Source organism: Megalobrama amblycephala, linkage group LG14, assembly GCF_018812025.1.
Source record: "Megalobrama amblycephala isolate DHTTF-2021 linkage group LG14, ASM1881202v1, whole genome shotgun sequence".
Taxonomy (NCBI): Eukaryota; Metazoa; Chordata; class Actinopteri; order Cypriniformes; family Xenocyprididae; genus Megalobrama; species Megalobrama amblycephala.
In genome coordinates this window covers 11,723,365-11,741,117 of record NC_063057.1, presented here as the reverse complement: position 1 = coordinate 11,741,117, position 17,753 = coordinate 11,723,365, and the positions used below count along the sequence as shown (strand labels likewise).

Below are 17,753 nucleotides of genomic sequence, written 5' to 3'. Positions count from 1 at the left end.
CCCGGCGCGTTCATATGTACATTTATTTCGTCCATTACATCGAAACATCTGAAAAAAAAACCCACACATTTACCCATCCATAGACCCTTCCCTCGAAGAAATCAGGACAGAAGTGGTTGTAAATGGACAAAAGAAACCTGGTTAAAACACCTGGTGTAAATGGTTACGTGTGTCCCTCGTCTACTTGTGATCCGATCAACCAAAATGCATCTTAATACTACGTGTAAACAGGGCCTCAGAAATATGTGACATTACAGAAGTAAACAGGGTTGTGAATGTCGTGTCATATTGACTTTAAGAGTTGAAGCACCTTTCTGTCAATTTTATGGTTTTCCAGCATAAATAGTAAGAAGGTCTTGTGGGTTAAAACAAACTTCTTGTTTGTACAGCATGTTCGGAAAAGTTACTTTTCATAGTTTTGATTTCGTTTGGCAGGACTCTCCCAATTAGACGTAGTTGGATGGTGAGTAGATTTTTGTAATGAGCTGCAAACATTTTATTAGCAATTATTGAAACCCTGTGCAGAAGTTGGGGTCTTGAAGTATGCACTTGCAAAAGCTTCGTTTACATTGCGGCTTGGAGCCGCTCCTGTCTCACTTGTTAGATACAGCGTGAGAGAGAGTGGACATCTCTACCTCATTCCCTGCATTCCCCGAAGCCTTTCCCCTCCTCTCGTCTCTTTTTCTATCTTGCTCTCCCTCTCTATCTGGGGCCCGAGAAGCTGAATTCCTGCCAATAGGGGCGTGTGTTTGGTCCAGGGCTCTACTCACACAGCAGGAGTTTGCTGGGACCACCTCAACGGATTTCCACCAGTGACCCCTGTGACCTCTTTCCCTCATCTCTTGCTGCCCCCCCCCTCCCTTTCCTGTTCCAGCTTCTGGAAGCGCTTTAATCATTTTGCTCTGAGCTAGCGAGTATAACAGCTGCCTCGATAGGTGCTCCGGAGATGAGAATGTGAGAGGCGAAAGATTGAAATGAGAGACAGAAATGTGTAAGAGAAAGCAGTGGGGAAAAACACAATTATAATAACATGGTATACCTCGTATGGGTCTATATAGGTTTCCCCATATTAGAGAGATTGAATAATCTAGTGTTTTCTGTTGTTTTATTTGTAGATTAATATGTTGTGTAGATTAAAACATTGCCATATTTTACCTTATATGCTTGTTTCCATCTAAAAAAATGAAGAAAAAAAAATGTAATTGTGAAATTAAATTTTAGCTAAGAAATAGTCACATTGTGAAATATAAAGTTTCACTTATGAGAGACAATGTTGCAATTGTGAGAAATAGTCACAATTACCTGGAAAATATCTATTTTCTCCTAATCAGTATTTTTATGGAAGCACATTTCTGCCACATAAGAAAAAGTTGTAAATCATAATTATGGCATACTAAGTCTTAATTATAAAATTTTTTAAAAATTATTTTTTTTCTCGTTGTGACTTTTACACCATAATGTCTACTTTTCATCTCATAAATTACTTTTTATGTTATCATTTTGACTTGTGTCAAAATTATAACTTTTTATCTTATAATTCTGACATTTCTTCTTATAATTCTGATTTCGTTTGTTGGAATTAATTTTGACTTTTTATGTCATAATTATGTGTTACCTAAACATATGTTTTTTTTTTTTTTCTTATCTGGCGGTAATTGGTTTCTATAGATACATTTATTATGAAGCCATCATACAGAACAAGTTTGTGAAACATACTGTAAAACGCACACTTTATTTCAAATTGACCAGAACCAATGCAGGTTGTCTGAAAACGTGCCATTGGTTGAGGTTTGCAAATAATTACCTCTGGTTTCTGATTGGCTAATATGCAGTTCTTGCATGGTATTCCAATAAAAGCTTTACTTACAAACAGATAAAGAAACAGGATTCAATTTTAAAAACAACTACTGCGAACAACTATGATGAGAACAGCACAATACAATCAATTTCAATCGATCTTATAATCGGCACTTAACTAATCAATCCATAATGGCAGCATCAATGCTGGCGTGGTGCTGTAATATGAACGAATAAAGGAAAAGAGAGGGAGAGAGTGAGGAAGACAGGAAACCTTTGTGTTTGTATGAACAGGGTAAGGTATGTGACATACATTATTGATGGTGACACCTCTGTGACACAAGACCTTAATCATGGTATGTCCACATGCTAGGGAAGTGGTTCACACAGACGGTTGCGCTCATACATTCTTTCACTGACGTCTTTCTCCAGGCATTTGAACATACAATGTGTTTAATGCATATAAATGACAAGTTTGTTGACAATCTTTTTTTAATCATTGATTGATTTTAGTAGAATAGAAACAGACTTTGGCAAAGAGATTGAGATCTATAAATATATATTTCACAGTATGTTAAGCATCAGATTGGACTGACTGAGGTATTGACCCAGCTCCCAATAAAGACCCCACAGAGCCTCAAGAACAGGAAAAAAAAACTGAAGTAAAAAACCTGAATTTCTGTGCTGACCCCCACCACCCCACTCCCTTCTCTTCCTCTTTCCTTTGAGAAACTCTGGGAACTGATTTCACTTCAAACAGCAGAGGCTCCCAAACGGACCAGATCCAATTTGTCTGCGCTTTTCTTTCCCTCCAGAACACCCCCCTCCAAAAAAAAAAAAAAAAACCCCTCCTAACAAAAGGCTGCTTGTCCTGCCAGGAATTTTCCACATTCCTTGCTCTGGCAGACATTTTTCTCTTCTACAAAGGGCCCTTCGGCAAATTCCCCCTAATCGCAGGGTTTAGCCCAGCTCTGATAGGTGGCATTCATAGCACTGCTTGGTTGGGGAGGGTGCTTGATTTGGAGTCCGAAAAGGGATGTGTGAGAGGTGGGGTGGGCAAGGGGGCTTTCGAACCTGGAATCCTTTCAGATTCGGCCGAACCGGTGGAGGCATTCCAAGGGAGATCACAAAGCCAGTGCTGTGGCCCTGTACCCTGGAGATGTCTGGCTTGTTTTCCCCACTTCCACCTCCAGTTTAACAGAACATGTGGCCTTTATTCATGGGAGCGGAGGGGGTGCAGTTACTGGGTGGCTCGTCTGTGGGGTCCGCCTCTAGTGAGGGAGTCCTTGGATAAGTTTGCCTCATCAAATCAAGCAGAGTGTTTTTTTATGTTTCCTGTCTTTGTGGAATTCTTGTCAGCAGCCCTAAGGAGACTATGTTCAAGTAAGGGCTTTTTTTTTTCACAAACGCAAAACATATGTTAGCCATATAAGTTTAAAGCAAACGTGAGCTGCGTTCCATTTTTCTAGACTTTCCTTCTTTATTTTACCAGGCAGTCAGGTAAAATGAATACGGCTTATGGGCAGGAAAGGGTCTCATGGGCTGTACCATGTTAAAGTGCCTCTGTAACAGTATGCATTTGGACGTTCATAAGCTCAGACGGAACCTGCAGACTTTCTCTGCTTATTTTGAGGAAAAAAAGTCTGCGTATTTAAAAAATAAAATGTGTTAGCTGAGAGCATTACACTAGGAATATTCGAAGCCGAAAATGCAGTAAAATGCAGAAAGGACAGTTTTTGGCCAAAATTTGCAACTTTAACAGATCAAATAACAGATACTTTGACATTAGGAAAAAACATATGGAATTATTATATTTTGTATGAAAAAATTAAGTTTTCATTTTAGTTTAAATTTTGTGATGTTTTTTTTATTTTATTTTATTTTTTTTAATATTTATATTTAGCATTTATTTTATTATTTTAGTTTAGTTTTAATAATTTTAATACTTTATATTTAGTTTATTTCAGTTAACGAAAAACAATCTAGTTAACGATTTTAGTTAACTATAACAACTCTGGTTAGGTGGAACTGAGAAAATAAAATTCGTACAAATTAGCCCAAAAAAATGATAAATTAACTTGCAAGGAGTGGGGAAATTCTGCTCAATTTTGCTCAAAGTTTTCCAAAGAGTTTTGCAGGCACAGATTCCCTTTCGGTCTAATCATTAGTAATTGTAAAAGGAGACAAAATATCTTAAAATAGTGCTTATTTTACTGTACATACTTCCACCTGGTTTAGATGTGCTCAGAGAGCTTATACTCCTCAAATGGAGTCCTGTGGGATAAAGTTTGCATAAATATAGACAGATTTGGTGTGTAGTAAGTAGTGCAGCATCAATTTTAAATTGAAACCCTGTTTTTTTTTTCTGTGTAAAAATGTAATATTTCCCAATGTGAAATTCTCCCTCATAATGAGACATAAAATTGAAAGGGATTTCAATTTTGGATTGTCCTCCATTTTTTGTTGTTAGGACGAAGATTCAAAGATCCCAGGGGGAATGAATGAGAGAGAGAGAGACATAAATATCTCCAGTGCAGTTTCTTGTAAGAGCAGAGAGGGATTCCCCACAGTGTAAAGCTTTTAGTAAATGACTCTTGGCGCAGGGAATGGTTTTGGTAAGACATGCCAGGTCCTAGGAGCAGGAGTCTTCCACTAGCTTGGCTTTGCTCTGCCCCGGCACGTTCTGTTCTGGAGCTACTGAGACGTGCAGCTGCACGCTCCCAGCTTTTTGCCCCCAGGTACCTGTGCCAGAGGCTGACTTGCAACCATTACATAATGTCTTTGTGTAACTGGCCCAAAGACCTCTTTGCATTCTTGAAGAATGAAGCATCTCTTAAACCATGTCTACCAAACATACTTTCCAGCGATCAATAATTTTTCAAGATCCTCCCTCCATTCAAAGCAGGATCAGAGACCATGGCAGCAAGAAAACATTTCTACAACAATATGAATCACCTTTTGATGCATGATATGTGCTCAAACATTATTTGAAATCCGAGTATTTGCTTGAGTATTTAATGACAATAATCTTAACAAGAAGAGAGTTTGCCATGCCATTTTCCCACAAAGCCTCAAGATTTAGATGCTAAGTTAAGGAATCGTGGTTTTTCTGGTCCATAACGGTACACCCACACAACCTTCTCTTGGAAAAAGCTCATTATTTTTGGAGAACACATTGACTGATTGTGTCGTCAAGGTTAGCACAACTTTAAAAGAGGCCGCCAGTCCAGACAGGATTTAATTGGATGTCGAAGATGTTGCTTATCTTATTATTTTAACTCCTTAATAAAAAAAAGAAATGTCTCGTACCAAAAAGGGAGGAATTGTACCTCAAGAAAGATGTAGTACTACCTATTTAAAGAAACATTAAAGGTATAGTTCAGCCAAAAATGAAAAGCGAATCATTAATTTTCTCATTTTCATGTCGTTCCAAACCTGTACGATTTTTTTTTTTTTAAACAAATATTTGAAAAATATTTTTTTTGTGTGAACAACTCTGTTATTCACTTCGCTACAGAAAAAAAAAATGAAGGATGCCACATTCTTTTCTACCTCTTTGCCATTGTTTTTTATTTTGGAGATACTGTTCATCAGTGTTATCATTCCTGAGCGTGGTGGGTGTCTCCGTTTTCCTCCGTTTTCCTTGTTTCAAGGCATGCGTAACACTGTAGGCTGGAAAATAATTCACAGTAGAACTTGTTTCCAATGTGGCGGGTTGTGGCAAGCAATGAACTCCGAGGCCAGTTGGCACTGCTGTGTTAAGAGCTTGGAAACTCACTCTAACTGGCGTATTACTCTTTAATCTGTCACTTCGGTGAGAAAAAGCTTGAGATTCCTTCAGGATGTGTTTAGCTTCTCATATAGGTGCATTTCTTTAAATGTGAGATAGCAGCAATGTGGAGTGTGCAAATCATCCTGTATATTCATATAAATGGTTTTAATTAATGCCGTAAACACTAAAGACATTGAGGGGACATGTCGTCCCACAATATTAAGATTTGTGTGGTCAACTGGAATGGGTTCTTGCAGTGGTTGATAATATTTGGTATGTGGTTACATCTTTGGCTTTAATTACTGTAGGACACTTCTGTTCATAGTCAATCACACCAACTGCAATGTAGCCTCACATTTTTGTGCTGCATGCTGAATGTGACTTGCAACTTAAAATAATATTTGAGCAGTTGCTCTGTTCTCATGTTGGCATAAAAATTTAATGGCCTTAACAACCTCTTAGAGTGCAGTTTCTGTTCGCTTATATACACAAGCCTTTACATTGGAAGTTCACCTACTGAAAAGCATAGCTGTTAAAATGTAACTGCAAATGGTTCAGCATTCCTCCATTTTAACAGTCTTCATATTTGCACATGGGATCTAATTTGAAACATATATGTAAAACTCTTTGTGGTTAAATGAAGTTTATTCATGTGAATTAACAAATTATTTTTTTCAGTCTTTGACAGATATATATATATATATTTGATCCACTTCAAATGTTGATATATATATATTTATATATATATATATATTTTTTATATATATACAGTATATATATATGTACCGGTACTTAGGTAGAAACCAATACATAGGAGCCTGATAAAAATGCTAATTTTAAAGAAAAATGGACTTAGAGGCTTTTGCATCTAAAGTCTTCATATATATACAACTTTTTAACATATAACATTTTTATAGTTCACAAATAAAAGCAATTAAGTCTTCTAAATTTAAACAGGTGGCTATTATAGATTTAATAAATAAATAAATAAATACAAAATGTAATATATAAATACTAATATAATTTTAATATATTTTTAATATATATTTTATTATATAAAAATATTTTTGTATTAAATTGTTGAAACCGCTAAGCAATTCATGTTTTTAAAAAGGTCCTGTGGTCACTAATCACATTTTCACATCACCTTTCACAACATTTAACTCAATACACAACAAAAGACAATGTTCTCACAAGAAAATTAGCTTTTCACACCAGTTAATTTCCCTTTGGTCACTGAGCATGACTTCCTACATTAAATCCAGATCCCATTAACAATGGTAACAAAGTGTACAGAGCTGTGAGACGGAAGAGAAACATGTCACCTTATACATGAACAGTGACGAATTACTTGATTTTATGAGAGTTTTTGTAATTAGTTCATTATACCTTTTTCATGCTTTTCATTTTCTGTTTATTTAAGCTGTCCACAAGTTATCTATAATTAAGACATTTGGATATGCAGGACCTGATGGCTAAATGCATCTCCACACGATTACCCCAAATTTACCGCTGGGACACAAATAGTGTCTGAGAGCTTTTTCCATGTCACCTGATAGCCTATATCCGATGGAGTCATACCCTCCCCTTATTTGGTCCTAACTACATATATAAAATAATGATTTCATGTTTATTTTGTGGTACCTTCCTTTTATGTTACCACATTAAATCCATTTATAAGTAAAGTAAAAGTTATTTTAAATGACCATTTATTTGTATTTTATAAATATAGACAAGCCAATACAGGACACATAGATTAGGTTATGGAGAGCAGTTTTTCAGACACTTTGTATTGATTTTAGAAAAAAGGCGGAGGGCTGTGGAGGGCTTTCTGAAGATGGGTGTTGGGTTTCCTCTAGGACTTCAGCTTCACCGTGTCTTTTAGGAACATACTTCTTACTCTTTTAGTGCATGTCATGCATAGCACAAGAGGGTCACAGGAGTCCCGCGGTCATTCAGCTCTCCTCTAGGCCTCATCTCACCAGAGTTTGCAGAAGTGATTTGTTGTGTCAGCTACTAATGACTTCAAAGAGAGAGCTCAGTCTTGTGAAAGACAAGGCTGTGGATTCTCTTTTTGTGCTGAGGGGTAGAAGGGCAAGAGGGGTCTGGGTTTCTGGGTTTCTGGGTGCCTGTGTGCGGGGTAACAAGTTCATTACCAACAAGAAAAGGGTCTTTCAATAGGGCTCTGGTTTCATATGCTTGAGTTCATGGTACAGTGGTACAAATTAGGTTCTTTTGTGCATGTACAGTATCATTAGTGATGTAACATACAGTGCAGTTTTGACATCCAGGGTCATCTGTTAGCCATAAAGTGCACATGGCATCTTGTATTTCATGTGTTTGTAAATAGATGCAATCAGGAAGGTGCTGGAATTCTCCTCCTCCTCATGGCTATTGCCATCTCCAAAGTATATTTGTGTTCCGTCCATCCCATTTTGGAATGTGCGCATCATTTTCCCAATTTCCCTTTATCGCCAGCTGCATTCTTCGCCTGCTTCCATCCGGTGTTGACATTTACTGTGTTACAGCCTGATATCATTCCAGGGAGAGCTGGCACAAAACACACCAGCTGCTCCCAACAATCCCAAATGGTGTGTGTGTGTGTGTGTGTGTGTGTGTGTGTGTGTGTGTGTGTGTGTGTGTGTGTGTGTGTGTGTGTGTGTAATCGGCAGTGGCTGGCTTTGGTTCCAAACACTGGACTCTCAGGGTTTTATTTTTGCCTGGCTCTCAGAGCAGCGGAGGACTCCTCAGCTGTCAAGCTCCGGTCTTAGAAGCACTTCCTGTGGGGTGGCAGTGCTTAGCGTTTATGATGTAATGCGAGTAGGGCACAATCTGGGCATTGTATACTGCACTCTTGCCACTTTGGAGGCACTGCTGCGTACATCCCTATATGTGCACATATGTCCTTTCATTCTTAATACTGTTTAGTGATCAGTGTTTTGTTGGGATCTGATTGTATAAATTTAAAAATGCATAAAAATACATTTTAAAAAGTCTTTTAAATGAGTATGTTTATGTTCCTGATGCATCAATCAAAATCCAAATGAAATGTATTCTCACTGTGGCAGTCATTTATTGCATTCATAGTCATAATTGTTTCTCTTTTTGTCTTTCAGCCACAGCAAGTGGTCCAGGAAAAGCCCGCTCAGGTATGTCAAATGTAATCTTGCACCATGTGTAATTAATACACACACACACACACACACACACACACACACACACACACACACATATATATATTTTTGTGAGTGGATATGTGTTGCTAAGGACTTCATTTGGACAACTTTAAAGGTGATTTTCTCAATATTTTTATTTTTTTGCACCCTCAGATTCCAGATTTTCAAATAGTTGTATCTCGGCATATTGTCCTATCCTAACAAACCATACATCAATAGAAAGCTTGCTTATTCAGCTTTCAGATTATATATATATATATATATATATATATATATATATATATATATATAATAAAAAAAAAAATTGACCCTTATGACTGTTTTTGTGGTCCAGGGTCGCCTATTGGACTTTCAATGGACTTTTTGAAAGTCTATTGAAAGTCCAATTGGCTAGAAGGGGATGGCAGCTTGCAAAAACAGATTGAGGATGATTGTGTGAGGAAGGGGATTTGCTATTTGGGTTTACAAAGTCCTCAAAAACCCCAAGTGAGTAAAAGGGGGGCATAATTCTGGTTTGATGAGAGACCTGCATGGTTAAGGCTAATGTAAATCCTATAGCGCTATGTGTGGAATCCCAGTCTTCTTTGGTTTCATCCCCTCACAGATGGATATGCAATCTGGCAGACAGGATTAGTTTTGAAGAGTTGCCCCTTTTTTCCTCTCTTGTCAAAATTCCTTCAGCGAATTAACAATGGAGTCGACTCTAAAGTCTCTGTCTGTGCACAGCGCTGCTTTAATGTGCTCAGAAAGAAAAGAAAGGCAGCGGTCTGCTGCCTATATATATTCAGACAGACAAAACTACCAGCACCATCTTGTTTAATTAAATGCAATGAAATCCTTTCTGAGAACAAATGTTTTTGGCCATTGTGTCACTCTTTTTTTTAAGCATCTCACACCATGAGCTGAATGTAATTAAATTAAAATTGTGATAAAATCATGCATTAAAAATGTGAAAATAAAACTTTTTTTATTGAAATATGTGATCATTTGATTAATTAATCAGCATACCATGTAATTAATTCAGTTACATTTTTAATTAATTGGCATCTCTGTATAAAATATTCATAAACAACAATCAAACCTATTCACTGTTAAAAATATATTTTCTTGAAAATTCAGACTCAGTGTGAAAATGCTTTAAAGATTCATATATTTACTGTTCTCATATGTCACTAATGATGACAAAATGCCATCACTCGATATAGTGATGTTTGCTGTATGTTGTCTTGACCCCAAGAAGAAAAGACACAATGGCCTGAGCTATAATTCCTCACTCCCCCACACAGTCTTCCACACATTTACCAGGAATCTGCTCACCTCCTCTTGTTCGCTGGTGCGGACCAGTTTCCAGTGTGAATGCATAACTGAGGCCTGATTTGATGCTATGTGGGAACGCACAGACCCTGATGGCTTTGCGCCACACTGGAAGGTCCAACCCATACATGCTCACGCACACTGCACTGGTATCTATAGGTAGTCCAAGATGGTATCTCTGAAGTGGAAGGCAAAACTACCAGCACCATCTTGTTTAATTAAATGCAATGAAATAATTTCTGCGAACAGACATTTTTGGCCATTGTGTCACTGTTTTTTAAGCATCTCACACCATGAACATTCCATTTTACGACACTTTTATAAGTTTAAACTTTTAGTTACTTTTAAAAATGTGTCTTAAAGGATTAGTTCACTTCAAAATGGAAATTACCCCAAGCTTTGCTCGCCCTCAAGCCATCCTAGGTGTATATGACTTTCTTCTTCTTGATGAACACAATCGCAGATATATTAATAAATATCCTGACGCATCCGAACTTTACAATGGCAGTGAACGGGTCCAACAGACAGTGCCTCCATCCACATCCATCCATCATAAACGTACTCCACACGGCTCCGGGGGGTTAATAATTGCCTTCTGAAGCGAAGTGATGTGTTTGTGTAAAAAAAAAAAAAAAAATCCATATTTAACAAGTTATGAAGTAAAATATCTAGCTTCTGCCAGACCGTATTCCGTATTCAACTCACGAAGAAAAAAAAACAGAACCGGCGTCACGTCAGTTAAGCTTTTTCCATAAGTTGGATAGGGAAGGCGTCGGACATAGTATAAGCTTTTTGAAGTGCAAGAGTTTTACACTTTCTTCGTAAGTTGAATACGAAAGGTGGTCTGGCGGAAGCTAGATATTTTACTTCATAACTTGTTATTAAATAGTTTTACACAAACGCATCGCTTCGCTTTAGAAGACCTTTATTAACCCCCCGTGTGGAGCCGTGTGGAGTAAGTTTATGATGGATGGATGTGGATGGAGGCACTGTCTGTTGGACCCGTTCACTGCCATTATAAAGCTTGGATGCGTCAGGATATTTATTAATATATCTCCGATTGTGTCCATCAGGAAGAAGAAAGTCATATACATCTAGGATGGCTTGAGGGTGAGTAAAGCTTGGGGTAATTTTCATTTGAAAGTGAACTAATCCTTTAAGACCCCTGCTTTTTTTTTAACTCATCATTTCTAAAAGTCCCCAAAGAAATGCATGTTATTTGGCTACTGACTAATCCATGTTATGTAGTTTTGCACATCCCTAATAATACTAATACTAGTATTGTTTTTGTTAATATGGTGTGTTCAATTTCCCTAAACTTCAAAGGGAACCAACGATCTGCCATTAACTTAAAACAGGGGCTTTTAATTACTATCGCTGAACCATCTTTTCTCCTTGTTGGTGATGGTTAAACCAAGCGCATGGTAATTCTGGCAACTGATTTTTATTTTTTTTTCCTCCAGGAACATTAATCCATTGAAGTTTTAGTGTTTTTTCGAGTGCTGTATCTGTGCCTGTAATTGCTCTTGGAATGAAAGAGCAAGCAATTATGCATGAGAGTGCCATTTAATTTCGATTTAAAACAATGGAATGCTCAGAACAAATCAATGTAAAAGAATTGTAGAATTCTGAAAAACGTATCACTGTTGCAGTTCTGAAATAGAGCAAACTGCCAAAAGAAATCTGATATTCCATTCGAGCAAATAAGAGTTTGGAACTAAGCTGGTGTTTTCTGGTCTGTGTGGCACTTCAGTTGGAAGCACGATTGGTGGCCAGGGGTGTCCGAATATGATTAAAGAGGTTTTTTTTTTTCTTCGCCCACCCCACCACCCCCCATTCTTTCACTCGCCCATGTCACACATGGTAGCGCTTAGCTGGTCCTTCACAGCTGAAGTGTCTGCCTCACTAATGAATGGAGTTTGGCTCATATAATGCAGACGGGCTTTTGCCACGGCCTTTCCCCTGAATGGGAGCAACACAGCAACTTGGGAAAAGAAGAGGGTTATAAATTGTGTCAGTTGGCCTTTCCAAATAAAATGAAGCCATGTGGAAAATGAAATCCATTTCATTCTGAAAAGTGCCCAAAGCCAAGCGTCTCCCCAGCCCCCATTCAACGCCTTCCTCCTGTTTCAATGGTGGTCATCCTGGCAGCAGCTGTGGGACGTTCACTGTCTAAACTCATGAAAAAGAACATTTGTAACCAAAACAATAACAAAAAAAAAGAAAAAAAAAATGCTAATAATGGCACTATTTCTCAGTGCTGTCAGTCAAACATTTGCGTAACACAGCGTTTTTACACACAGCCGTGTTCTGCTTTGCAGCAGTTTTTATGTGGTGACTGATGGGCAACCACTGTTGTGTTTTGTAGGAAGAAGAGGAGGAGGAGGCGGAGCCAGAAGAGGACTAAGCAACCACAGGATTTTACCTCTACCTCATCCAGCTGTCAGCTCTCTCCAAGGGAAAAGACTGCCTTGACCACTTATTATTGACTTCCCACTTTCGTTTGATCATTTTCGTTTGTTTATTTTCGTTTTTCCTCATTCGTTTATTTTGGTTTGGTTTCGTTTTGTGATAAACACACACAACACCTCAGAGCGTAACCCGAAAAAAGACACAAATGCAAACAAACATCTTGCAGATGACAATTGGAGCCGCCTTGCTGTTTCCACTTCCCACAAACTGCTGTAAGCACAAAGGTGCAGGGGTTAAACACACAATATGTGCTACAGCGGTTCTTTGCGCCACACACAAACACACACACACTCTTGTTGACTGATTTTCCAGGCTACATTGGAGGTGAAAATGTCTGGTTTTGTCATTCAGCATGTAGTGCTTCCTATATCTGGGTGGAGCTTTGAATGGACACACCCATTCGCACAAGAACCCATTCTTTATAGTACTGTACCACCAAAGACAAATAGACCATTTTCCCTTCTCTGTCCACTTCATTTTGATGTTTTGACCAAAATGAAAGTGAGCTTTAAAAGTATTTGCCTTAAAAACTGCAACCAGAGCCTTTGACCTATTAGTTTTTAAACCTAAAAATTAATATTCTGTGATTATTTACTCGCACTGTATTTTTTCGAAACTGAATTGACTTTGTTTCTTCCGTGGAACACAAAAGGAGACGATTCAAAGAATGTCCGAGCTTATCTTTTCTATACACTGAAAGTGAATGGTGACCGTGGCTGTCGAGAACGTGTTTTTCATTGCATAGCTTCAATTTATATCTCACCCAAAGCTGTTCTATGATTTGAAATATAGTGCATGAGTCATATGGACCACTTTTATGGTGCTTTTTTTTTGTAGCTTAATAGCCTTTGGTCACCATTCACTGCCATTGTATGGAAAAGAGCAGCGTGAACATTCTTGAAAACATCTACTTTGAATTTCTATGTATGACTTTCATTTTTTTTTTTTTACAGAAAAAAGAAAGTCATATGGGCAGTGTTGGGTAAAGTAACTTTTAAAAGTAATGCGTTACAGTATTGCGTTAAAAAAGTAACTAGTAATTGCATTATTTACTTTTTATTGAAAGTAATGCGTTACGTTACTTTTGCTTTACTTTTTCTCACCTCGGCTGGGCTTGTTTGTTCCCTGAAGTCCCTTTTCACACCAAAAGCATACACAGCACCTCTGCACTTAGGCCGTGTGTCCACCAGAGCGTGTTTTTCCAGCTCCGAGCGTACTTTCAATTGTTTTCAATGGGAGCGCCACGTTTTTTAAACGCCAGGAGCCGCTGAGCGTCTTTTTTACGCTCAAGCGCTGAGAGCTCGGTATTTTTTACTGGTCTCCTCGAGTTGAAGAATGTTCAACTTTGAGTAAAACGCTGCGCTCATCACTGTCACTTTTTAGCCAGCCATCCAATCAGAGTGAAGGAGGGGCGGGACAAATACAACACCGGCCAACTGATATTCCGTATCATAGCAACAAAGCGTCTCAACGGAAAAAAACGCTACACTGCAGAAGCGCTCTCACGCGCTCACAGACGGGCGTTTTAAGCAGAGCGGCTAGCGTTTTCAGCTGGCTAAAAACGCTTTGGTGGACACGCGGCCTATCTCCCAATTTCTCTTAATATGGGGACAAGAGAAGTGTCAGTCAATAAATAGAAAAACAAAGTGACTTGCGTCACTTTATTTGAAAAGTAACTGAAATATTTTGTTGTAAATTTAAAAGTAATGCATTACTTTACTAGTTACTTGAAAAAAGTAATCTGATTACGTAACACATTACTTATAATGCGTTATGGGTTTAGAATGAGTAAATAATGACAGAATGCTTATTTTTGGGTGAATTATCCCTCAAATTTATTCCCCCCGTGTCCTTGGTGGTGATTTTTTTTTATTATTATTATTTTTTTTTCAAACTGATTACTGCAAACATTAAATGTTTCGGTGGGAGACCGTTTTTAGCATTACTACAGAACAGTAGTTCTACTGTACATACCTTCGCGACTTCGGCTTTGCATAATTAACATACGTGTACATAATTGTTTTTATTTTCTTGTATGGCATAGCTTTAAGAACATAATTTTCTGACAAATTCAGTGAAAGGGAAATTTATCAACTCAGTCAAGACCTAAACCTCAAGAAACACCCAAACCACAGGAACAAAAACCACACTATACCTCATTACACACAAAAATACCTGAATCGCAGCGACGGCGTCGAACGGTATTCGGCGGAACTTAAAGTACGCCAGCGCTGTCACCAATGCAATATCTCCTCACCGTTTCAAAACTACCTCTGATTTCTTCAACCAGCAAACCAACTCGAAAAGACGCGCGCTGCTGTAGAGTTCTCATTACAAAGCAGGGGATGGCAGCGAGTGCCAATGTTGAAAACGAACCTTGTCGTATGGGCAGGCGAACGCTCTGCAAAATGTTTTTTGAGAGAGTCGGGCAGGTAATAACTGAATTCTGAGGTCTGTTTGTAGTCATATGTAGAACTAATCATGCAGCTAAGGGGAAAAAAAAAAAATAAGTACTGTGTTTGTTCTAGTTAATTTTCTTTTTTCACATTAGCATATATCTGACATTTGTAACTAGACACTCTGTCTCTGCAGCTGGGATGTCTGTTTTACATTTTTTAACTTGAATATATATTTTGTACTGATTTACTCAATGGTTTCTAAGGATCAAGTGCTTGTATGACACTAAATGATATTGTTGCGAATGGATTTTTCTTTTCTTTCTCCATTTTGTTTCCTCTCCACTATTGCTCTGAATTTCTAGTTTTAGTTTCCTATGTACTATTCAGATATGTACCTCAAAAAAAAAAAAAAAAAAAAAAAAAAAAAAAAAAAAGGATAAAAATGGACTAATAATCAGCTGACAAATACCTACCTCCAGTCTTGAAAACGGAACGATTTTTTTTTTGCCTGGTTTCTTTTCTCAGTACGGATTCAAATGATGTGTACTGTAAAAGACTTTAGGACTGCACAAAATCCTGTTTTACAAACATTTTTAAATTTGATTTTTGTTCAGCTGGGGGAGAAGATGGCTAAGAAGGCAACTACACACACACACACACGCAAAAATACAAATCACATGAAAAACAAAAAAAACAAAACAAAAGAAACTTGAAACGCTCTTTCAGGTTTGAAAAAATATGTTCGGGTTTTGTATATTGCATATATGAATATGTTTTTGAAAAATTAGTAGATATTGAGATATACTTGATTAGCGTTTTTTTTTTTTTTTGTGTACTTTACACAAATGTGATTTTCTTTTCTTGTTATATGGTTCAAACAGATGTATATGTAATGCTTATGTAGTGAAAGAATACACCTTTTCAGCCTGTCACCATGAAAACCTTAAGAAATGTTAACATGGTAATCTCAACTGGGCCTGAGGTAGAGCCTCAGAGGAAGCTAATGGAACTGTTGGCATGCCCCTTGAACTTACAATGGCATGTAATGACCGTCTTTATATGCGGCAGCTTGGCTTTTGCCACAAACCAACATTAAACGTTGCTCAAACACTGTAATGCTACTACCTAAATGGTTACAGTTCTTGTAAAAGTGTCAGTTTTGGAATCGGACCGCTTCTTTACTCTCCTACGAGTTCAACAGATGAAACAGTCACTTGCTTAAGCGGAAGGACGGCGTGTCTCGGCTCGACCTCAGCGGCGGTTGCTTTTCAACGCTGTTTAGAGGTCGTTTTCATTAGATCGGCGTATAATGGCACTGTTTTAGCAGAGCGATCTGTTATAGTGTGCACTGCGTTCAGTCCTCCTGAAACTTGGCATTGTGTTCATATGCTTCCTACGTTGGTTTGAATGTGTATCCACAGGAGCCACTGTTCATGTGCTTTCAGCTCGGGGTGTCTTAATGAAGATGAAGTTGTATTTTCATGACAACATGTTCTAGTACAATCGAATACACTTTTCTACCTCCAAGAGGGCCTCCTGTTACCTCATTTTTCAAACTTACTATCTGCTTAAAATCAGGTGCCTGAGTCCAGAGAGAACGGCGTAAAGTTTTAAATTTATATATAAATAAAATATATATTCATAGTTTATTTTTGTGTGTTTTGGGGGGGATTTTTTATAAGACTGTACCTCTCTGCCTCTCAGTCACAAGTTAGGTAAGACTGGACAATTTGACTTGTTTTTAAAACGTCTTACATTATGCAATGTTTTGTCATTTCTGCAGCTGTGGAGATGGAAAAGTATCACTAGGTGGTTACTCTCTCAGCTTTCTTCACTTGATATAACGTGTTTTCTAACAATTATGGCTGTTTCACTTAGTATTGCTGTTTGTGATTTCACTTAAAATTGCTTGCTTGTTTTAAAAAAAAAAAGGACAAAAAAAGAAACGTATTAGAAAAAAGTCCTCTTTATACATATCCACCTCTTTATTCAGCACAATAAAAAAGGTGCCTGTGATCATTGTTGTGTGTGAAGTCAATATTAACACTGCATGCTTTATCTACAAATGTCATTTATAGAAAAACATGTTTTCATTCAACCACGCCTCCTTTGCATTTATGCATTTGGCAGGTGCTTTTATCTGCAGGGATTTACATTTCTTTCAAGGTACTTTCCGTTCTTTGAAGCCCCGTTCACACTGACTGTGATTAAAATGCTAATATTAACCAGATAAACTGAAACACTGATTTTTAGGTGTTTCCTCACGGTAAATTAATCACTGTCTGTAATCCCATTGGTAGTCGGTGCAATGTTTCGCTGCTCATTTGCATGAAGTTGAGGGCTAACTTGTCTGGCTATCACCAGACCAAGCTCAATTTAAAATTGAACATTGGTCTGGGGAGTCTGTATGTATTTTCTACTGCACAAGAGGCATGATCAACGAGCATTATTCACGCAATTGGATAGTCCTTCAACCAATCAGATCAACGATCCGGGTGACGTACTTTGCAGAGTGATGCAAAAACTCCAGACAGGTTTAGTTTGTATTGGTTTGTAGCATTGATCAGCGGTTTGCAGAAGCAGCAATGGCATTGAGCGATTTTTGCAGGTTGTGCAAAAAAAAAAAAAAAAAACATGAAAATGAGTGGTATTTACACCCACTCGAGCGATTTGTTTGCTAAACTAAAGAAGTCATTCAGCATCGTCGAGAGGTTAAAAGGAATTGGATTGACGGTCGTGCTTGCCGTCGCTTCTCTATCGTCATCGTGTTATACCCGCCAATAGCGAGCAAGGTGGATAAGCCAGTCTGTGATTGGTTCCCGC

General features: G+C 37.9%; 1 protein-coding gene across 2 annotated transcripts in view; it reads left to right on the top strand.

Annotated features, from left to right (window-relative positions):
• The window catches only part of hmga2 (high mobility group AT-hook 2), a 34,909-nt gene extending 17,963 nt beyond the window's left edge, over positions 1-16,946 (top strand). The window contains exons 4-5 of one of the 2 annotated variants that reach the window (XM_048156068.1): positions 8,686-8,718; positions 12,428-16,946. In XM_048156068.1, the coding sequence (XP_048012025.1) occupies positions 8,686-8,718; positions 12,428-12,466 (72 nt within the window). In that variant the 3' untranslated portion in view covers positions 12,467-16,946. Of the gene's footprint in view, positions 1-8,685; positions 8,720-12,425 lie in introns of both variants that reach the window. The other variant, XM_048156071.1, reaches the window with a different exon arrangement.
• The last annotated feature ends 807 nt before the right edge of the window (positions 16,947-17,753 follow it).